Source organism: Aspergillus tubingensis (genome assembly GCF_013340325.1).
Source record: "Aspergillus tubingensis WU-2223L DNA, scaffold_9, whole genome shotgun sequence".
NCBI lineage: Eukaryota > Fungi > Ascomycota > Eurotiomycetes > Eurotiales > Aspergillaceae > Aspergillus > Aspergillus tubingensis.
Window position 1 is genome coordinate 226,824 of NW_023336283.1, and position 21,919 is coordinate 248,742.

Consider the following 21,919-nt stretch of genomic DNA (forward strand, 5'->3'; position numbering starts at 1 on the left):
AACCTCCCAGCGCCTCTCCTCTCAGTGTGTAGAATCCCAGTGTACAGGATATAAGTCCCTATTTTATCAAGTCGTTCAAGGGTTGTGGCGCTCCTCATCGGGGCCAAACTGAGCCAAATCATTGCATATTCGGAAACCTCCGGTTCATAGTAGTCTCAACATAGAACAAAGAGGCCCAAGGGCAGAGTCACATAGACGCCTCTGAACGAGATGTGCATCAAGGTCCTCCTCAATCATTATAACGAGTATATCCCTATAAATACATCATGGTCAACCATGCCGGATGCAGGGTGCTTTCTACGTGATTGAGACACATGTCCCACTCATACGTAAATCAGCAATATCTCATCCAGCAAAATGGAAAACCAATCAGAAGGAGACGACATGTACCGGCGGATATTGGCGATGCTTGCAAGTCTAGGACTAGCTGAGAGTGATTTGCCCCCTGAGTATATGCTAGTCAGATCAGACAATGTAAGGTTAACATCATTGTCAGCGTTGAGGTTGCTAACATGGAGCAGGGTTCGAACCCATATTTTCCCGAAGGACAAGAGTATACGCTCTACGACCTCATGTGCGTGTATGAGTTTCTAAAACAACGCAGAATTATGACCGCCTCTGATCTGGACAGTGGCCATGGCAATGCATCGGCCAGCTCCGTTCCTTCTAATCAGCTAGTGGCCCAGGGCCAGACACAGTCGAATGATACTGAGCTCCCGACTAGCTCAGCACTGGGTGATGACCAAATGGATGTTGATATGCCTTGTGCATTAGTTGATATTAGTGAAGCTCTCAGTGCATGTGTAGCGCAAGGCACAACTAAGGGGGAAAGCGGGAGGACACAGAAAAGGCTATGAGCGATTGTCTAACCGGCCTTCTAGACTAATTATCTGATGTGATTTGCGAATTGACTACTAGGCGGACCGTTGTAATGTTCGCATTTCCCTGTGGGCGCTCCGCCACATCGGATGTGGGAACAGATGAATTATTATTGGGCGAGGATGAGTAGCCGTCCAAGCACCGCCTCGATGCAGCCCAATCAACACCCACCTTCATCTATTTCTTGCGATTATCCCTCATTCTCATTTCCACAATTCCTTCTTCACTTTCTAGTATGCCCAAGTATCTTAAGAAACCGATTCTCCTTAGTTTGCACCAACTTTTGAGCAGTGTTAGTCTAGTTTTCAATTTCGCGATTGATTGGTCTAATACTTAGCCGACAGCGCCTTCCAGATTGAGAACGTCACCATATTGGTTGACACTCTAGACCATGTTCCCAAATCCAAGTGATGTGTCCGAATTTCGGGTTGCAGAGACGGCCACAGGCCCTTCCCTCGAAGAAAAGCGAGTATTCGTGAAATTATTTCTTCAGTCTGACATATATGGCTGACGTAAAATAGCGTCGCAAGTACGGTATCCGCCGAGCCTCGACAGGCCAGAAGCCCCTACAGCCTGAGGAACAATTTAGAAACACTCCGGCAGTGGAGAACGAGGAGAGAACTTCAGTTTATCCGTAAACTGCAAGCTTATGATTATTTCTTCTCAGACAGTCAATTCTCAGATATTGGGGTTCATTCAAGGCGATTAACGGAAAGATTAATAGCTTTGAATCGGCCGCTGGAAGGCGAACCCACCCCGACGCAAGACATATTGCGTTCGTTGGAAGATGAAGTCCCCTTGAATGCTGTAACGCCGAAGGAATACATTGACAATGCTCCGGAAGTGCAGAGCATGACTTCCGAAACCTCACGTGAAGGCCCATCATCTACTACATCTTTGCTATCCAAGACCTACCACAGAACACTGACAATTCTGTCTCGTATCGGCCTAAGAGAAAGCGACACTCGACGAGGCTACACACGTATCAGATGGAAGAATGTGGGTAATCAACAACTATAACCACAAGCCGGTGTCTTGCGATTGACATCTCATAGGGTCGGGGTAAACGGCTGTATGATGATTATTTTGAGCATGTGCCAGGTGCTTTGGAAGACATGAAGGCATTCTTGAGGTCATCAGCATATGTCACAACTGCTGATATGAGTGGTACTAGCCAGCAAGTCCCAACAAGCTCCACCTCTTCCTGTAATTCAACTTCGAGCGCATCACAGACGCAACACTCTCCCTCGAGTGATTTCACGGACCAGTTAAAAGGCTCGAATATTATACCCACTAGCGACAGCCAAATGGATGTTGAACTGGGTGAAATGGTCTCTCATCCTCCACTTCTCCTGTCATGTCTTGAAAGAGGCAGATATGCAGTAGAGCTTCGCCAAGAGTCTATCATAGGCGTAGCAGATGATAGACAGTTGTTCTACACACTACGCCGTATCTACCATGAGCACCGAGGACGACTAAGACCCATATGGTCTCTGAAGACTTTGCAAAGTATCCATTTCATGAAGGTAAGACGGACATGTCCCGACACTCCACATATGCTTACCACGCACCAGTTTGCCTATGGCGGAAGTCGCTACATTGACGTTCGATGCCACGAAGAAATCTGCGAAACTGGCAGACCTTGTGTCTGCATGCCTCCCGAGCAACTTGTCCTCCCTAAAGGAAAGGAATACGACTGTCGTCCGATTCCTCCAAAGCTTTCCCCACCTATCGGCCCACGACTCATGATGGACTTCTTCAACAACCTTCAGTACATTGCCCCAAATAGCACCTTGATTGTTCAACAACTTCCGAAACGGGCATGTGGGAAGCTGCAGAATGAGTACATAAATCCCACCGAGGCATGGGGTATTTTTTACAAGGAAGACTGGAACTGGGCGAAGATATGGTGGATTCTCGCATTGGGCTTCTTCCCTCCTAGTCTGCTTTTCGGGGTACTGTGGACTGTTTTCAAGCAGGATATTTCGGGTGCTTTTGGTGTCGCGAGTTGGTGGATGGCTGGTGCGTCTATCATTGTGGGTATAGTTGGGACTTATGATATGTGATGATTTGTGACTCTGATCGTCGAATATGTACTCGTTACTTTGCCTTTATACTTTTTCGAACCTAGTAACTCTTGCGCTAAACCATACGAAACCAACATCCAACGGCCCCAGTAAATACCATGACACTAAGCAGGCCCCGTAGACGGCAAATACGGATGCAAAAACGGAAAGTAATGCCTCAGCAGTCCCATAAGATTACACATAGGTGTACCCCACGGAAACTTCGCCTTCCCATTCGTATTCACAACACTAACATTGCGCATATCATAACGCCCATCCGGATTATCCACCGCCTCAACCATCCCAGCCGCCAGATCCAAATACGACAGCGGGCCATTCTCCTCAGTGAAGCTCAGCGCATGGCCGCGCTGTACATCCACCGACAGTGCGCCAGGCTTGACGAAGATAGTAGTCAGCCACGCCGCTTCCTTGCGCAGGATATGTTCCGTTCGAACCAGGTCGTCATACACGAACGAGGCGGAGCGAAGTAGAACTTTCTTAAGTAGGACCGGGGCATGCCGCGATAGCTGCTCATCCAATGTAGCAGAGGAGAGTAACACAATTTTCGGTGCTTGATTCAGGGCTTGTAGGGCGCTAATGACTGTCATGGACGTATCCTGTCCCATTCGACAGTCTGGGAAATTGTCGTTTGTGGAGACGACAAGAAAGACGGCGTGGCAGTCGTACATACAAGCACCCAGAAGCTTTTCATCGTGAATGCTGCCCTCGAATATGGTTATCTTGTCTTCATTCTCAATGACTTCGGGCATGAGACGTAAAAGCTTCGCTTTGTCGCGGCAGTATGCGTTGATGTGTGCGTCCGGTCGCTTCATGAGGATTTCGAGTAGTGCGGTGCCACAGTTACCGGTTGAGCCTAAGACGGCGTAGTTGGGCATGTTGACTGAAGGTTTCTAGGTCCGGCCTGGATGGTGTCTGTCTCTCAGAAGTAGAGGTTTTCTCATGGTGGGAAGGCGGATGGCAAGTTCGCAAAAGCACGAAACTTGTTGTTGAGGCTTTTGTTGACTTGAGGGCGCTTATAGCTTGGATGTAATTGGCTTGCATTTGCTGGGGTTGAACTGGTGTTTGTGAGTTGGCATTCCAGCTATCAGCATCCCTGTCGATACGGGTGAACATGTGTGCCGGGTCGGCGCTCACGGGAAGCTTAAATATCATGCTGATGAGTTAGAACACCATTATCTCATAAAGATAGAGTTGTATAGCGATCAGAATAGCATCAAGGGCATCCATGATCCCTTATGTCGTGAACGTCTAGTTTGATGTGGGCTGTAGGCTATCTGTCGCCTTCTTCGGGATTTGCGTAAGGCTAGGGCGTGATGTCTATTCTCGACAGCTTACCACTAGCGGTCAGAACCTTAAAAAATTGCTGTAGTGTAATACTTCAGTAAACGAAACATATATCCTCTTCATGTCACTTACAAAACATGTTGCGAAGAAATTGTACTTTAGATACCGGTCCCTTATCCACCTTCAGACAGTCGTTCCCTAGCGAATGACTACCATATAACAAGAAGTTCATCATCTCCGTTCGGTCAATCCTACCTTGAGACGACCATGTAGCTGTGACAATGCCAGCAATGCGCCTGACTGGATTTTTGAAGACATTAAAAGTACATGATGCATCTGATGGCCGGAATAACTGCCAGTAACCTCGTTTGTGTCGTCAATGCTGTCCAGAAAATCATGGAAAACGGCGTATGAAAGCTCCCAAACACCTGGTTCGCTCTCCGTTCGGAATCCATGAGCAGCTGCCTGACCTCGAAGACTTGACTTCCATGGGACCTTGCTGCGGAGATAGCAGGACCACCCTAGCTTCTTGTTGTGTCACTGTTCCTCCCCGTGGCACAGACACAGGAACTAACATTAGCGCGTGAATGATGTATAGAAACGATGGTTGCCTAAAGGGAATTATATTGAGAAGCAGTGATATACTTGGAAGTTGAATACTCTTGTTGGCTCAAACTATTTCCTTCCGAAAGGGATCCCATTTTATTTCCAGTATATTTCCTGTGCTAAATGCTGATCTAGTATAATAGTTGATATTAGTTGAATAGCATCACAATGTAGCAGTAAGAGAATTTACAGAGAACGTAATGAGGCATTATACGCTTAAGACAATTTCCGGTGCCAGTTGCTTCCTGTCACTGCTGGTAAGGTGCTTGGGCCGCTGATCGCTACAATATCGGGCATAAGCCGGCCTCGCAAACTATACCATGAAATGAACTAGCATAGACTGCATTGGTTCCGGATTCATTGTCAGCTCCGATGGAATGAGCTTGATGTGACTATGGTGCACAGACTAAGTTCATTGCATGCAAGTCGAACAGTAATCACCCTCCTTCTTAAGTCCGAGGACAGGAGATTGGTATGGTGTAACCTTGGTGGAACCATATAGATCTATGCTGTAATAGGCCAGGAGTAAGTACTAAATGGCAGGGCCAGTGCCATTAGAACTAGTGTTGTCGGGACGTTGTAGTGGGGAGGTTGGTACGCTAGTAATATGCCCGAGCGAGAATATACACCCCCTAATGAAAACTCTAGGCATTTCAGCTTCTGCTGATGACGTACACGGAGAGACCATCTTGTAAATGAGATTAGAGTCAAGCTAGCTAGTCGGAACAGCATTTGCACATTTTCGCTATTCACTGTGTTGTGCTGCGGGCATCGGCCGGGAAGGGAAACCCGCAGTGGGAAAAACTCTCAAACCGGCGGTGACTAGCAGTTACTCCTCCTTATGAAGGAAGATGCGACAGAAACGATGTGACTTTGTGAAAGATAATTGTTTCAGTGTAAGTCGGTGAAGGACAAAGAACAGGTATTACACCTCTGTTCCTACGATATTCTTGCGCGCTCGTATCTATTTCGAGACCATACTATTCAGGCGTACTGGATGCTAATACTGGAAGATTTTATTGCCTCGAACCTGACCAATACTCCTTGGTGGGGCACCCATTGACTGGTATCAATACTCAATGTCTTTTAATAAAGAAGTGAACTAGCAGATGGCGCCAGAAGCATGACGCCAAAACTGATGGTGTTGAGAATGAGTGGTGGGAGCCGCAAGTCGAATCAGGCCAACCGTTCTCACAACGGACCAACATCGACACTCCCGTCCTCTCCGTCTCACCTTCCTTTGCATGGCACTGGGCGAATGAAATGCAGTAAAGCAGCGGAGACGCCAAAAGCGAATGATTGCAGCCGGGACTCGCTTGTCCCTTCTCGGAGGGTAACCGAGGCTACCTAAACTGTGTTCACTCACCGGCATCCCCGTGGGGATCCCCGAGCTGACCCCCTTTTTCCCCATGGCACCGTGACCTCGACTATTCCGCTATCTAAACATGTATCGCATGCATCTCTCGCAATCTGACCACCAACCCAAATAAAACTTCCATGGATTCGGCTTGCTTGAATGTTACCCCAAGTCAAGGAAGGCGCGTGAGTCACAAGTGGGGGCCCGGCTGACGGCACGAGCAGCTGTTGGCTTCGGACTTGAATACCTGGAAAGGCCGGGACCAGGAGGTCGGTGGTCTCATATCCTGGCAACCCCGATTCTCTCGACGGTGGCCCGAGCCATCTGTCGTGCGAAGGATGCCGGCTCGAGCAAGCAGCAGACTGGAAAGCGGAAATCACGGTAGTACCAAGTGCGACCGAGCGGAATCAGGCGCTGATCGGTTGAGTGGCCGGCATACGCCAGCGCAGAGTGTGAGACGCAAGGGGCTTTTAGCGTTAGACACTGGATGGGCTGTAGTAGCGAGGTGACATTCCACGTGTCGCAGAAGCTCAACTCGTGGCAAACCCAGTGATCAGACATCGTCTCAGTGGTCTAAGAACAGAGCCTAACGCTCGATGGGTATTTTCATGACCAGCCAGTGAGGAAAAAGAGGCTTTCCTAACCATGGGCTGACTTCCGGCTGTTGTGCCGGCCTGATGGCTGCAAGTTTGGTGGTTGTAGGGGAAATCCGGCTAAATCTGATTATCATTGCCTGTCAGAGAATGGTCTGGTCTCTCTTCTGCTGTCGAGATCCGTCTTGTGCATTCCCCCATATTCTACCTCCGCTTTTTCCATTGACAGTGGTGGTCGTGCCCCTTCGCCCTTACCATGGTTCCCCTCTTTTCTCCCATCCCCGCAAAAGCCACTGGCTGCTTTCATACCATCCCACAAGATCCTCTCTGTCCCAACCTACGTACTTGATGTCATCATTCAACCGTGTCACCCGGCTAGCGCTTGCCAAGCACCGCCAGGCGTAGCCATTGCCAGGCCGCCCGCCACGAAGCTTGTATCCAACCGGCGGATATAATCCAATCCGACCTCCACAATGCCGAACCTGCGCGCCGATGACAAACCATGCCTAATCATAGCCCCCATGGCATCCGACTGGCCCCACGGGGATGAATCGCATCCTTGGGGTAAAAGGATTGTAGCACGCCTTACCGGACCTAGCTAGCCTGGCACCGATGGATGAAGTCTGGCTAAATTGAATGCCCAATCATGGGGCTATGGGACACACTTCGTGAAATTGCATGACATCGATGTCGGCCAGTAGCGACATTGATCTAGTTTCAAATTGGAATAGCCTAAACAAAAAAACAACAGCAGTCGAGGAAAGGATGATGCTGCAGCTATAGCTATACGGGACGAATGACAGGCGTTGCGTCCTGGTCCGGTTGTTTTTATGTCGCATGCTCCCCGCGAGATGACGATCGTTGGTCTTCGTTCTCTTACTTTCTGTCACTCACATATCTTGTGAATTACACTGTTCTCTGTTCATATCATCGGTCGTCTGCAGGGTTTGTACCGTGACTGTCCATATCATCCTTCAATATGGGTATGGGTGCGGGCGCTGAGGCCGTGTCCGGCAAGCGTGCTGAGCTCGCCGGCAATCGCGTCGGATGGCGTGGGCTCCTGAGCAGCAAGAAGACTTTTGCGATTGCGCTTTTCGCGTCGCTGGGTGGTTTCGTCTATGGATGTAGGTTTGATATGGCTCATTGACAACAAAACCTGGCTAACGGGCTTGAAAGACAACCAGGGAATGTTCTCCGAAATTCTTACCATGAACTCCTTCATCAAAGCGGTATGCCATCTCTTCACCTCGTCTCACACCAACACTAACAGGTAAAGACCGACGGATATGCAGCGCGAACCGGTCTTAAGCAGGGTATGCTTACATCCATTCTGGAATTGGGAGCGTGGGTCGGTACACTATTGAACGGTTATCTCGCCGATGCCATGGGTCGTCGTCAAACTGTCGTTGTCGCTGTGGTCATCTTCTGCGTTGGTGTGATTGTCCAGGCTTGTACGAAAAACGCAGGCTATGTTTTTGCCGGTCGGTTCGTTACAGGTCTGGGAGTGGGTAATCTGAGTATGATTGTTCCTCTGTATAATGCAGAGCTGGTACGTCGCAGCGCCTTTCCGGTACATGTTCCCGAGTGTTGACGATTTAGGCTCCCCCCGAAATTCGTGGCTCTCTAGTCGCCGTGCAGCAGCTGTCCATTACCTTCGGTATCATGGTCAGCTTCTGGGTATGTGTTATACTATCTATGTCTTGTGGAGTCAAAAGCTAACTATGACAGATTGGCTACGGTACCAATTACATTGGCGGGACGGGTGATGGCCAGTCCATTGCGGCCTGGGAGATCCCCGTTTGCATTCAAGTCCTTCCGGCTCTGATCCTCGCTGCGGGAATGGTTTTGTTCATGCCTCAGTCGCCTCGTCATCTGATGAACCAGGGACGGGACGAGGAATGTCTGCAGACTCTTGCCCGACTTCGCGATGCCCCCACCGACGACATTCTGGTTCGCATCGAGTACTTGGAGATCAAGTCGCTCAAGATGTTTGAGGAGGAAACTGCCAAGAAGAAGTACCCTCAATATCAGGATGGATCGTTTAAGAGTAACTTCATGATTGGGTTCCACGACTACCTTTCGCTCATCACAAACCCATCGCTGTTCAAGCGGACCAGCGTTGCGGTATGCTAGGACCTATCCCCAACTTCACAGACTTCATTACTGACGTCTATAGTGCTTGATCATGCTTTTCCAGCAATGGAACGGAATCAATGCCATTAACTACTACGCGCCTCAAGTCTTCGAAGGCCTTGAATTGGGAGGAAATACGACATCCCTCTTGGCTACCGGTGTTGCGGGTATTTTCGAGTTTGTCTTCACGATCCCGGCCGTTCTCTGGGTCGACAACATCGGTCGTAAGAAGATCCTGCTTGCTGGTGCGATTGGTATGGCGGTCTGCCATTTCATCTGCGCGGGTCTCATTGGTTCGTACGAGGGGACATTTGGAGAGCACAAGAGCGCAGGATGGGCAACAGTCGCATTCGTGTGGATCTTCATCATTAACTTTGCCTACTCATGGGGTACGTGATATTCGATCAATAACCCGCTCTCATCGACAGTAATGCTTACTATATCAAACAGGTCCGTGCGCATGGATCGTGGTATCCGAAGTTTTCCCGCTCAGCATGCGTGCCAAGGGCGTCAGTATCGGCGGTAGCAGCAACTGGGTAAGTGATCCAGTACCACTTCTTTCATAGAAACACCAATTCTGACTACTCCCAGCTCAACAACTTCGGTGTCGGTCTAGCCACCTCCCCCTTCATCGCTGCCTCCACCTACGGCACCTTCATCTTCTTCGGCTGCATCACCGTGGTCGGAGCGGTCTACGTGTGGTTCTTCGTTCCCGAAACCAAGGGGCGCACACTAGAAGAGATGGACGAACTATTCGGCTCTGAGGGCATGGCAGCCGAAGACGAGGCGCTCCGACAACAAATTGATCGCGAGATCGGCTTGACGGCACTGCTTCAGGGCGAGATGATTGAATCTACCGAGAAGATTCCCGAGAAGGCGGTCCATGCGGACGATGTGGCCCTGACTCCTCCCTCGGCGTAAGCCAGCCGCATGTGGTGGAGCAAACAGTGTCATCTCAAACTGGGTGTGGATGAACCTAATACCAAAGGGGAGGGAAAGGCAGACAGAAGGAAAGGCCCGGCTATCCGGAACGGCTGGAAGCTGGCCAGCCATGAAGGAGCAAACAATGCACAATTGGCTGCTAATTACTCAGCTCGATCACCCCCTCTTTAGCCGTAATTCTAAGGAAATAATGCACTGTTGTACTTAATCAGACCAATCCACTTAGGCTATATTCCGCCCCTCTCTCTTTGGAAATAAAAAAAAAGCAGTAAGCAAAAAAGAGTAATCCCGAGCTACCGCCTCGTCATCAGGCTGCATTTCTACCAACCACACCTTCGCGCCCAGACCCCTAATATCCCGAGTACGAATTGTTTGTAGTGTCCATTGGCTCATTCCTCCGCATAGGCGGGTCGAGCCGAATGCGGAGGGCTCCAGTTGGTTCTTGTTCGGGCCAATCAGTACTATTTGCGCGGTACCCCGCGGGTCTTGAATCGTCCGGAGAAAAGCAGGGGAGAGAGACTTCCCGGGGATTGTTGACAAGAGTAGGATGGATTCTTATGGACTAGGCTGAGTTGAGATGGGCTAGTTACTTACCTAGGTGCTCGCTAAATTCCGAGGGGGGAGGTGATGAAGGATGATGATGGGTTTCGGGTTGGGAGAATGACTACCTACGCTAAGCCAATTTGTGGTCGTTGCGATCGCATTCTTCTTTTTACTTTAGTACACATTGTTGCCAGACTTAGGATAAGAATATTTTTATAATAGATAAAGTAAAAAAAAAAAATGAAAAATAAAATGAAACGAACGAATGGAAAGAAAAAGCAAGAAAAGATAAGAAAAAAGGGGGGAAAATGTGGGATAAAGAAAAAGAAATATGAAAATAGATCAATTTAAAACGAAAAGGTATATATATATATAAAAGCGTCTCATATTAGATCCACTGAATATGCTACGAATTTCAAGTTGAACGGGAGACTATGATGAACTATAAACTATCATCTCTCATTCGTGTTTATGGGAGTCAATCTTATCAAGACCGTCTTTACTATTAAATAATTCTATAACTGGTTCTGGTACATACCTGAAACAGATGAGGCCACAGCAAAGTACTTCCCGTATATCATTACGAAGTGACCTCAAACTGGTGACAAAGGTAGTTAATTAAATTAACGTTTTTAGCAGTTAACCATCTTTCACTCATTTTGACGTTTAGTGTATTCGACAACTTTAGTTTGGCCGATTATCACTCATATAGGACTTAGTATATATTACAACATGGGCTATCTAGGTCCTGCTTCAAAACTGAAGCCTGGCCTGCTATGGCCTCTCTTCTGCTAGGTAGTAGGCTATACTAATAGATTGACGGTTGGTCAGAGTAGGTAGAGCAACCACTATGTCTTGATGCCATAACCCCATGATCACATCTAGGGATTGTCAGCTAGAGCCAGCTGTTACCATTAGCATTAAATGAAATAATATAATACGAGCCTCGTTTTCCACGTTTTGGTGATAGTATGATGCAAAATGTAGCGTTTTAAAACCCGGAAGTAGAAGAATAACGAAGTCTCATTAGTTCGTTCCCTTTCAAGACGTACAACATTTCAAGTGCTGAAGAGAAAGGCTCATCACTAGAGACTGCGTCGTAGGATACTAACAATTGCATAGATCCTCAACTTCATCAATGTCACAGAAACATCCACATGCTGCTGGCGGAGGTCGTGTCAATATATGTCTAACAAAAGGTTTGGACATTTTCCATCTGGGGGATGAAGGCATACGCCATGGTATTCGCAATGCAAGCGCTCTTGATCCTTCTTGATCCCTTCAAGCATGGGATTTTCTCCGGTGAACCACTTCGGCTTCTTCTTCACCAAGTCCATGTCAAATGTGCACAAATGAAAGTCAATGATCACAGCCCGATTCAGCTCTGCACTCCAGAGAACATTTCTCCATTCGAGGTCCTGATGAATAATGCCAAGAGCCTTGATGTCTTTGTTTGATTTAAATAGGCTTCTCTTCATGATACGTCTTTCAACCTCGACCTCGTCACTTTCCTCCCCTCCCCACCCCATGAGTAGCATGTGCCGGATTTTTCCCGCTACCCACAGAAATATCATGTGGCGCATGTCAAGCTTTCCGATGAAAACCGGAATCCAGATCCCTGCACGGGTTGAAGCATCCGGTAAATGTCTGCCTCACGCTTCAATTGGGGCCAAAGATAGCAGGTGGTGCCTTTGCCGACAATGGTATATCCATACCTGGGACAGGTTATCTTGAACGGTGCACCAGATAACCCGCACTTTCCCATCGGTTCCGCACGGGAAAGGATTGCACCTTTGATGAGCTTGACAAGACCGTGAGAATTTGTGCGATGATAATTAGACCCATTCTCTTGGTGAAGTTTGTAGTTTGGACAGTTTGTATCCAGTTTGCCGCGTCTTTTCAAGCCAAGCAGACATTTATGTGTGCAGAATGGTCTACTCTCTTTGGATTCACGGCGGGGCGGACTTTCTGAGAGTTTAGGACGTTTTGATTGTCTCTCGGACGATGATGACGGAATTGTGGTCATACTAGAGCGGCGTTTGAGCCCTTGAGCAGAATCCCGGTGTTGATGCCGTTCTTTATTTCCAGAAGCTTCATGTTCACTTTCTGAATGGCTAGACTGCGAACAGGTCTTAGTAGGCGATTGTCTTGCGGGCACCATACATCCGCTGGAGCGTGATGAAGAGATCGTTGTTTCTGAAAATTCATCTGACGGCATTATGTTGTGAGTCTGAATAAAGTGTTCATAATCAAAACCCGTCAACCAGATAGGTAAATTTGCTTGTATCTTGGCACACCAATCAGGACTCCGACGCGGCGAGGCACAGCTCATCATGCATAGACATAGTACTCGTGCAATGGCTGTCACAGGCCGCAAGTACTGTTTGGGATTTCCTGGGGTTTCTTCTTTATTTGGCTCGCAGAAATGGTAGAGGAGGGTCGAGGGATTGTCTTGTGGGACTTGGAGCAGGATCAATCCTTGCCCGGTGGCTATGTATCCATATTCGAACCCGTAACTTATCATTTTGTTGTAAACCTGGACCAGAGCCGCGCCTACCAGGCGTGTTGCATTGTGGGCGATCCTTTCGGCTTCTGTCCGTGCGACTATCTTGGCCTTGACGACTTCGGCGTAGAAATCCACCGGCCGCAAGCCTGCACGGAGTACTTCCAAGGTCAACTTGTTGGGGAGTCTGAGCTCTCCAACTAAGCGAGCAATACCTCCTCTTTTTTCATGTACGTCATGAATATAGAATGATTCCGGCCCCTGGGTCCATTGCTCACTGTCTTCGATCGAGATTGGTGAACGCGATTGCAGCTCTTGATAGGTATCAGTGTATTTCATACGATCACCCACAAGATTGAACGCGGCACGAGCAAGAGGGATGCCACAGATCTCTTCTATGACTTCCTCGACCCGATAGTGCAACGAGTCATGCACGTAGATTTCTAGACCTTTCTGCCAGCGGATTGGGTTCCTCTTTATCGTCTTTGCATTGTGTTGGATATAATGCTTGCAATCGAAAAGTTGCATTGGAAAATCATCGTGTGGCTCAAGGAATTCGCAAATGCGCTGGTAAATCTGCTGCTGTTGATCGTCGCATTCTGACCAGTGCTCCAGGCGCTTTGGACAAAACTGTGTGGTGGGTGTGGGTATATCGCTGTTTGTCTCTTTAAAGGAGTCGACCTTCGGGGAATCCAGAAGGGATTCATGATAGTGCTGGATATACTCCAGAAAAGTTGTATCCTCAATTTGCATTTGTTCCTCCTCATGCCGTTTCCTCTCCTCCTCAAGCATTTTCTTCTCCTCCTCATACATTTTCTTCTCCTCCTCATACATTTTCTTCTCCTCCTCATACATTTTCTTCTCCTCCTCAAGCATTTTCTTCTCCTTCTCATACATTACCCTCTCCTCCCTGAGCATCTCCTCTTGCTGCCTGACGTCTTTCTCCTGCCGCTTGAGCTGCTCCTCGAGCTGCGTCTGTTCCTCCAGGAGCTGCTTCTCTTCTTCTTCCTCCTCCTTTCCTCTCTTTAGTTCGTCGAGATTCTTCTTCGTAGTAGGGGCTACCTCCTCTTCCTCCGCACCAATGATCGGAGTCCGGGTAACGTACTGATTTGTGTCTCCCGTCTCTAAGCCCAACGTCTGATAGCCTTCCTTCTCTTCCATTTTCAACGCTAGGTTTGTGTTATGTATGACTGGTCCACGTGTTCGTCGAGTAATTGTGGTGGGTTTTGGAAAAATCAGAAGGCAGGTTGGAGGATGTGTCTTGGTACAATTCTGTCGCTGTCAACAAGCTGTATCCTATTGTTGCTTGGATAGTGGGAATTGTTTCTATGTAGAATGCGGCGGCAGCGAGTGTAACAAGAGGAAGGAGAAAGAAATTATATACAGAGTGGACAGTGGGAGCCATATAAGATGTAATAATCAAGGTTTTCTCAAAAAAGCGGTGTTCTAGAGGTCGGGAATTCTTTTGCGAGAGTGACAGCACAATGTCTAGGTTTCCTCCTGCACACATTGTACGATCTCGGAATATTCCTCTGCAAGAAAGGGTACTTCCCACTTATATATTGCCACACTATTTTTGGGCATGACCATGCCTCAGTAGCTCCAGCGCATCCTGTGTCATATTGCCAGGAATATAATCATTTTTTGTCCACTTTTGTCCTCTCTCCAAATGGTATCATGCCTAAATGGCAAAAGAAACGGGAGTAGACACAAAGTCAGTACCGTCAAAATGCGTTGTTGCCGTCTCAGACAATGAGCTTGTACTGAGTTTTCCATGTTAAAGGAAACAACCGTCTTTGTGGAAACTGCATTCTCGAAACAAGATTAAGCGTATATTATTGGGCACGATATGCCAAATAAAAAACCATACACTGTATCTTTTGTCTAGGCGTTGAGTTATTTGGCCCGCTTAACGGAGCCCCGGGACGGAGCATACCTACAGTGTTCTGCGACAAGTACTTCTCCTTGCCTGATTATCATGTGCGCGCGAATTGTTTATAATGATAGAGCATAAAGTCATAACTATATTCAGCAGATAACTTTCCGTATACATGATTGGCCAATTACGGAGCCTTCACCAGCCCAATCTTCTCGTTCTCCGACTTGCTCCGTTGACTCCACTCTGGTGCTTCATCCTCGCCAGCCTCTTCCTGTGCATCGCCCTCTGCCTTGGTTTGATGTACTGTACGCGGGTCATGTTCAGCCGGGGAGTATATGGTGACTACTTCGAGTGGCGTGTTTCCGATATTCAAAAACTGGTGTTGAGTGCCAGCTGGGACTATGACGACATCGTTCTGTTTGACCTCTTGTTCCTTCCCAGCAACAATTGCCTTGCCAGTGCCATGGGTGAATATCAGCACTTGATCGACGGTATGAATCTGGAAGTCATGGTTAATATTTCATAAATCACAATAGTCGTTCGTGGGAAGAATAGCTTACCTCGTCACCAATTTCGCCATTGACCGGGACTTCCATCGCCACAAATTGCGAGTACAGGCCAGTATGAAGGACCTTACGAAATACTCCAAACGATCGACTCGGTGACATCACCCCTGGCATGTACACCATCTCGTTCTTGGGAGGTTGAGTAGTCATGTTGCCGTTGTATTTTGAGCTCTGGTCTGAGTATCTTTGGAGATGAACGCCAGAAAGACGTAGTGGGGTCGTATTGCACTTCCTGAAGAAAGGTGTTTTCGCGTGTTGTGTGATTTGTCTTCCCAAGCACCTTGACAAGCTGTTCATTTTAATCAGGAGTTGCCATTGAAATTCGGCATATGTCATCCAGGGTTGCTCATGGTAATCCATTTATAAACCGGCAGGGTCTGGATGCTCGGGTGGTGACGTAGACCATGTTATCATGTAACCCCATCGGCTGCCTGCTTCTGGCAGGTCTCTACCATGGGTCACATCTTCATAAGCAACAGGGTCCAGGCTTCTGGGAAAGTTGAATGTGCTCTATGAGGAACTCTTGCAAACGCCTAAGGCACTAAGTCATGGATCGCCGATGGCCCGATCGGCGAACGGCCGTGTTTAGCATGTGATGCCTAAGGCATCAAAGTACGCAAGGACAAGCCACTCTTAGCCTCACTGTGGCCGATCATTCATTGAGTAATGAATAGTGAAAATGGCCTCTCTACCGGTCGCGAGGCCGTGTGAAACTGCCAGAGCTTCTAGGTGCTAAGCACATAGCGCCATAAGATCGCGGGGTGCTACTGACTGGGCACATATCCCCGCAACATCCATCTGGCTGGCCATATGACACTCGAAGGTTTAGGTTAATGTTACCAGGCTTTTAGATAGAGAGCCATCGGCTCGTCAATTAGTCTCTGCCGGGCTATGTTCTATAGCCCAATAGCTAACCGATCAGTGACCGACGACAGCCCATTTCGGCGGTTCCAAACTGATCACTTGTTTGCTCTAGAGATCCAAACCACAGGCATCATCCCTCTAGATCCCCTTTATCAACTGTCTAACAGTCTACTTCGTAACCCCCTTTCGGCTACCATAACCGACGATAAAAAGGATCAACTTGAACAGATATGGGGGTGGCAAATGTTTAATGCTTAAGCCGATCGATCTTCATCAAGAAGGTCTGCGAGGGGTTTGAGCACAATGCTGTTGTCTGCTTACCATGCTGTGTACTTGCAATTGCCTAGTGGAGCCAGTGGGGAACCACGAGAAAAAGTACAGGCAACGAAGTATCGATGCGATTCCATCGGAATCTTCGGCTGATCCAGTCCCACACTACTGCGTGCTCCCTATCGATCTCATTCTCCTCTCCGATCACTACCATCTTTTAACGGCCCCTGCACTCAAGTGAACGTAGAGCAACATGTAGGTATCCCCGACGGAGTACGGTAGTCCGCAGATGCTGCAAGATGGAACAAGATAGGCAAGGTCCATCCGGCGGGATGACCGTCCGGGTTTAGCTGCTGCTGGCTGGAAATGAAGGTCTTAGCAGACCCCGACTAAGTCTCGGATGGTGCTTTTCCGTGATCAGTCCTAGCGCTGTACTGGGATAGAGTCCTCCCCATTGACCTTACCATGATTGCTTCGGCAAGCCTCTTGCATCACCATTCGCACCTTTTAGCTTCACATGTATGTTTTGATGTAGTTGAAGTCCATCAATACGTCCAATTGCGCAGACATCGGCGGTACCGTGGTCGAGGGTAAGCTCCTAGAAAGCGGGCTGCACGTTTCAAAAGGTAAAGTGAGACGGAACTCAATTGCGCACAGGCCACGACAGGATGTGCCATGACATGAAAGGCTAAATGAGGGCCATTTCCGAGTGGCAGCACTGGCAGTGGTGTCGCGCAATACCTGCCTGTTACTGTGATAGGCCCTCACTGCGCCTATCAGCCTCGGATGGAACGCATAGCCAGCCGTTGCTGGGATGATGTCTCGGCATCCTGCTAAATCCGCCCTCGGCCAATCATGTATATTATCCTCAATGGCCTCCAACTGTCTCGGTAACCGTAACGGGTTACGAATCATCTAATCAATTGATTCGAGCAGTACACCCCTGCATTACTCCGACGCCAACACTGTCGAGGCTACAGTGCAAGGTTGCACTGGCCGCTCCGTGGCTGGCTGTTCTCTATCGGCTCGGGCATGGAGTTCAGCCACCTCTACTGTGTATCGTTCTTGACTGGCCCGTGCTTGCAGAGGGTGGCTGACGGGATGCCAACCGATTGCAGGAGGCTAACCAAGGACGGCTGGGTAGCTCGAGGGGATAATGATCCATGATTCTTCCGTGGTAAAGGGGGGTGACTAAATTTTCATGTTCCATGGTGAGGAGGGGGCGTAGACACTGCAGTATGTGGTTATCTTATTATTCTCGTCGCAGGCAGTGACCCCGGTAGTGACTAGAAAATGGTAAGGAGTAAATGCACCAAACATCGGAATGGCTTGGATGAATGTGAGGAGACGGGGATAGGAATGGGGTCATTCGAGAGGGGAAACTCGAGATCCGCGGAGAGCGAGTGGGACTTTTTTCAGGCACTCCGAATCGTCTAACCTTCTCTCTTTCGTTTGTCTCCTTCCCCCTACTTTCCCTATCCATCCGCAACTGCTATCCTTTCTGCCATTCTTCTCTTCGACATATCTCTATCTCGAGCAACAAACCCACTTTTCCAGATGTTCCCCGGATTCCGTCATCCTCCCCCCGCAATCGCCGATCAGTCGTTCCACTGTGGATAAGACGTCTGGCAGGCGGAGAATAGCAATTGTGGTGGAGTTCCCCTCAGTATCGTCCAACGAAATCCGATTCTAGTGCAGCTGCGCCGCCTATCTCATCCCGCTCTCTCATCGACAGTTATACTTTCCCGATACAGCCCCCACCAGGCCCAGAAGTCCCAAGATGCGAGCAGCTCTACTTCCTGTTTCTTCATTGGCTTGAGACCACATGTTCTCGTTCCCTGCAAGGTTGGGAGAGGCGTACTAAAGACAGGCCTTCTAGGAGTCAATCCGTCCGTCGTCCCGCATAAAAGGCCCCTCGAAACCCAGCTGTTGGCCTCAATCTATGCTTCTATCCTTCCTTTTCTATTCTAGATCGTGCCAAACTATCTCTTCTTCTTATCGAACCTAACACAATGATCGCCCCCACTGAGCCTGTTCAGTCCTCCAATTCGGCCACCCCTATCACCCAATTCCATCCTGACATCACTCGGGAAGCTTTGGAGGAAAAGGTTGTTCTCATTGTGGGTACGTGGTTCCCGAAACGAGTCTTGCGATTCTCACATCGCCAATGCTAACGTATGCCTGAAACAGGAGGTTCCAATGGCATCGGCGCCAGTCTTGTAGAGCTTTGCTGTGAGAACAACGCCTACGTGATCATTGGCGACGTTGATTCTACCGCCGGTGCCCCCTTGAGCCAGAAGTGCCGTGATAAATGGCCTGTCTACTGGGACCCCTCAGGTCCCCCGAAGCCTCCGCGCTCCTCTTTCCAAGAGACTGATATCACGGACTACCAATCGGTGCTTAATCTCTTTGACTTCACATTCAAGACCTACAAGCGCATTGATCATGTCGTTGTTACTGCTGGCAGTATGGAACCAAAGGAGAACTGGTTTGACCATGCCCTAAGCCTCCAGGCTGTGCGCGAGGTAAGCTACCTCACAACTTACCTACTGAGAGATTCTGCTAACAATGAAAAGCCCCCATCCACCAGAGACCTTGACGTCAACCTCACTGGGACCCTCTACGTCGTTCGTCTCGCTGGGGCCTACCTCCGCCATAACCGTGGCCCTGGAGTAGACCGCTCCATTACATTGTTCTCTTGCGCCGCAGGTTTCAAGGAAACCCCCGGTGTGTCTGTTTACCAAGCAGCCAAGCACGGTGTGCAAGGCCTAATGCGCTCCCTACGCCCCTACTTCATCTCCCCTTACAAGCACAACCTCCGCATCAACACCATCTGCCCCTGGATGACCCAGACTCACCCGGCTGTAACAAAGAAGCTCTGCGACCGGTGGGAGGAGGAGGGCCTTCCCATCAGCTCTCCTCTCCAGGTGGCCCAGGTAGCTGCTGGCGTGCTCGTGGACGACTCACTCAACGGCACCTCGATGTACGTCGAGGGTGGCCGTGCCTGGGAGATTGAGGCGAACCTTGATCGTCTCGAGCCACAATGGCTGGGCGAGGTTCCCGCGAAGACGCTGGCTCAGGGACAGAAGGTGTTGAAGGATGCCTGGGCTGCATGAGAAATGGCCACCACACGACTACTAAAAATAGCACTCTTTCCGTTGATACCCATAGCGTTGGCCAGACTGGACACAGCACAGTTTCATTGAGATGTGATGGAATTATCAAGACATATATAATGAGAAAGATATGAATGAACCAATGACAAAGAAACTACCCGTAACTATTTCGCGAATACTACGTACTTGCAAGGATGTCATGTTTCAGTGTATGCATGCGCTTTGTTACTTCCGGTATAGCCCGAGTGGGCTGCACGTGATACTGGTAAACACACTCATTCCGTATGTTTCCGAAACAGCATACTACCTCATTTTGCCTGTTTGTTGTTTTCGTAAAATAAGCGTGCTGCAGGAGCAGAGGCATATCGCAAGGCCATATGGTATTAGATTTAGAATCTCCGATGCTTGTGTTCCACCGGGAAGATGATACTGACATAGTACTAAAGACCAACCATTCAACGTTGACACTACTAATGTATATGTTCAAGATACTACCCAGAGCAACAAATTCTCATACTGCCAGTGTAATCCAAGTAGAAACTTTTCCATCTACACGTACCATTCATAATAGTACGAAATCGTGCGATTCAGCTTTCCTTCCTCAAAATCTTTCGCCTATTCCCCAGTCAGCAAACAAAAGCAGTGAACAACCAGACCACGAAGCCTTACCAAAGCATAAACAAAATAATCCATCATCTCATCCTCCTGATCGAACCATCTTCGTTGTCTTGGTGAGAGATCACCACACTCTGAAACCGTCTGTGCAGAATCAAAGTCGATCCAGAGTACCCTTTCCTCCTCCTCTGCTACGGAAACCATCATATTACGCGGCTTTGGATCAGCATGAAGAACTCCCGCTGCGTGAATATCGTCGAGAATCTCGCGGAGTTTAGCCAGGCGTCGTGGTGTGTAGTTGGATAGATCAATTTGCTGCAAGTGTGGGATATACTCAATAAGAACAGCATTGGGCGGTAATTTGTCGTCAAGGAACATGTGGAGATTTGGCCAATCAGCCGATTGGATCTTTCTGATCGTCCCGTAGAAGTTTGGGATAACGCCCCTCTGGCATAGGCCTTTGGATTCTAGTCGTTGGTAGGCGGTGGATTCGGAGATGAAGAGGTTGACTATGCGGTCGGGAGGGTCAAGTTCATTTGGCTCCCGATCGTGATACTTTGATATTAAGTGAGAAGGCAGTATATTAAATGGGGGTGCTGGCTTACCACTTTCATGATGCATAGCGTCTCCTGGAAACGCACTTTGAATACCACGGAGTATTTGCTCTCCTTTAGAGTTTCGAGGAATACAACCTCCGATGGATTAACGTCTAACTCCTTGGACATGAGAGCTATGTGAAATTAGCAGGTGAAAGATGAGGGTTGAATGTGAGTTGTGTATATCTGCTAGGCTATTGAGGTAGTTGGACAAGACTACTCATCCCTTGCGGAAGTTCGATGCTATGTTTAGTGCCCAAGGCATGAATGCCAGCTGCCAACTGAAGAATCTGCCCTATCCGGGTGTGCTATAAAGACATGTCACTTGGCTGGTAATAACAACAGCGTACTATATCAATCTCTATTCGCATAATAGCAATCCAAACAGCAATGAGCTGATCGCATGCATTGTTAGAATGAAAGCTCTACCATCAGCTATCATGCCCACTCTCTGATTCCTTGCAGAGCTTTACATATACTAGACTATAGTGAACTATAACAGCCACGTGAGCTCACCAACCAGTCTAGCCCTATGGAACCAGAATCAGAGCATCAGCGAAGCAACCTTATCGTTAGCGCTCGTGAAAAGTAGAGGTAAATTATTTCCGTCAGATCAGACCATATTGAGAGGTCAGACCTCCGATTACCCAGAATGTGTAATAATTTGACTAGTTTACATCAGATATTAGCCGAGGGAAATTAGGAAGCCTGGTAAATTGCTTGAACGAGGTGCACTATCCATCGACAGGCAGGATAGAATCTATCATTCGGTTAGAGCGCTCAAGCTATGATTCCTGTTCGTGTGCGAAAGGCGACAGGGGTATAAGAAGCCCAACGAAGCTCAGCTCATACCAAGGCACTGACGCATCTATTTCTCCTCCGCTACGCGGAAGAAAACGCCTTACGTCCATAGCACGGTGGCGCAATAATGGAAAAGAGGACGTACAATAGCTTGGAAAGCTTCCTAAAGCCGCAAGCCCACGCACGTGGACCTGGGGAAAGCTACCGTTGAGCTGTCAGAATGCGGCCCCAGCGTCGGGCTGTTAAGGCATTCGGTTAAATTCACATGTCCGCCATGCAGTGTCT

The 21,919-nt window shown here is 48.6% G+C and overlaps 8 protein-coding genes across 8 annotated transcripts; 4 read left to right on the plus strand and 4 right to left on the minus strand.

Annotated features, from left to right (window-relative positions):
* Window positions 1-357: 357 nt before the first annotated feature.
* Window positions 358-857, plus strand: AtWU_08158 (uncharacterized protein; the record flags this gene model as incomplete). Its single annotated transcript, XM_035503266.1, has 2 exons — window positions 358-474; window positions 522-857. 2 exons carry the CDS (start codon window positions 358-360, stop codon window positions 855-857), a joined length of 453 nt encoding a protein of 150 aa, XP_035359159.1.
* Window positions 858-1,270: 413 nt separating this feature from the next.
* AtWU_08159 (carbohydrate-binding module family 21) lies at window positions 1,271-2,945 on the plus strand (the record flags this gene model as incomplete). Its single annotated transcript, XM_035503267.1, has 4 exons — window positions 1,271-1,344; window positions 1,401-1,878; window positions 1,935-2,405; window positions 2,454-2,945. 4 exons carry the CDS (start codon window positions 1,271-1,273, stop codon window positions 2,943-2,945), a joined length of 1,515 nt encoding a protein of 504 aa, XP_035359160.1.
* A 125-nt stretch (window positions 2,946-3,070) lies between these two features.
* tpcG (oxidoreductase tpcG) lies at window positions 3,071-3,841 on the minus strand (the record flags this gene model as incomplete). The annotated part of the gene is made up of 1 exon (XM_035503268.1): window positions 3,071-3,841. One exon carries the CDS (start codon window positions 3,839-3,841, stop codon window positions 3,071-3,073), a length of 771 nt encoding a protein of 256 aa, XP_035359161.1.
* A 3,944-nt stretch (window positions 3,842-7,785) lies between these two features.
* On the plus strand, window positions 7,786-9,860 carry AtWU_08161 (putative MFS monosaccharide transporter; the record flags this gene model as incomplete). Its single annotated transcript, XM_035503269.1, has 8 exons — window positions 7,786-7,930; window positions 7,983-8,035; window positions 8,083-8,355; window positions 8,406-8,483; window positions 8,535-8,930; window positions 8,983-9,328; window positions 9,390-9,475; window positions 9,531-9,860. The coding sequence occupies 8 exons, from the start codon at window positions 7,786-7,788 to the stop codon at window positions 9,858-9,860; spliced, it is 1,707 nt and encodes a 568-aa protein (XP_035359162.1).
* A 1,445-nt stretch (window positions 9,861-11,305) lies between these two features.
* AtWU_08162 (uncharacterized protein) lies at window positions 11,306-14,088 on the minus strand (the record flags this gene model as incomplete). Its single annotated transcript, XM_035503270.1, has 3 exons — window positions 11,306-11,329; window positions 11,660-12,071; window positions 12,140-14,088. 3 exons carry the CDS (start codon window positions 14,086-14,088, stop codon window positions 11,306-11,308), a joined length of 2,385 nt encoding a protein of 794 aa, XP_035359163.1.
* A 902-nt stretch (window positions 14,089-14,990) lies between these two features.
* AtWU_08163 (cupin domain-containing protein) lies at window positions 14,991-15,522 on the minus strand (the record flags this gene model as incomplete). Its single annotated transcript, XM_035503271.1, has 2 exons — window positions 14,991-15,305; window positions 15,367-15,522. The coding sequence occupies 2 exons, from the start codon at window positions 15,520-15,522 to the stop codon at window positions 14,991-14,993; spliced, it is 471 nt and encodes a 156-aa protein (XP_035359164.1).
* A 2,996-nt stretch (window positions 15,523-18,518) lies between these two features.
* Window positions 18,519-19,622, plus strand: AtWU_08164 (putative 3-hydroxyacyl-CoA dehydrogenase; the record flags this gene model as incomplete). Its single annotated transcript, XM_035503272.1, has 3 exons — window positions 18,519-18,630; window positions 18,697-19,031; window positions 19,083-19,622. 3 exons carry the CDS (start codon window positions 18,519-18,521, stop codon window positions 19,620-19,622), a joined length of 987 nt encoding a protein of 328 aa, XP_035359165.1.
* Window positions 19,623-20,171: 549 nt separating this feature from the next.
* On the minus strand, window positions 20,172-20,962 carry AtWU_08165 (hydantoinase B/oxoprolinase family protein; the record flags this gene model as incomplete). Its single annotated transcript, XM_035503273.1, has 3 exons — window positions 20,172-20,237; window positions 20,292-20,792; window positions 20,843-20,962. 3 exons carry the CDS (start codon window positions 20,960-20,962, stop codon window positions 20,172-20,174), a joined length of 687 nt encoding a protein of 228 aa, XP_035359166.1.
* Between the last annotated feature and the right edge of the window lie 957 nt (window positions 20,963-21,919).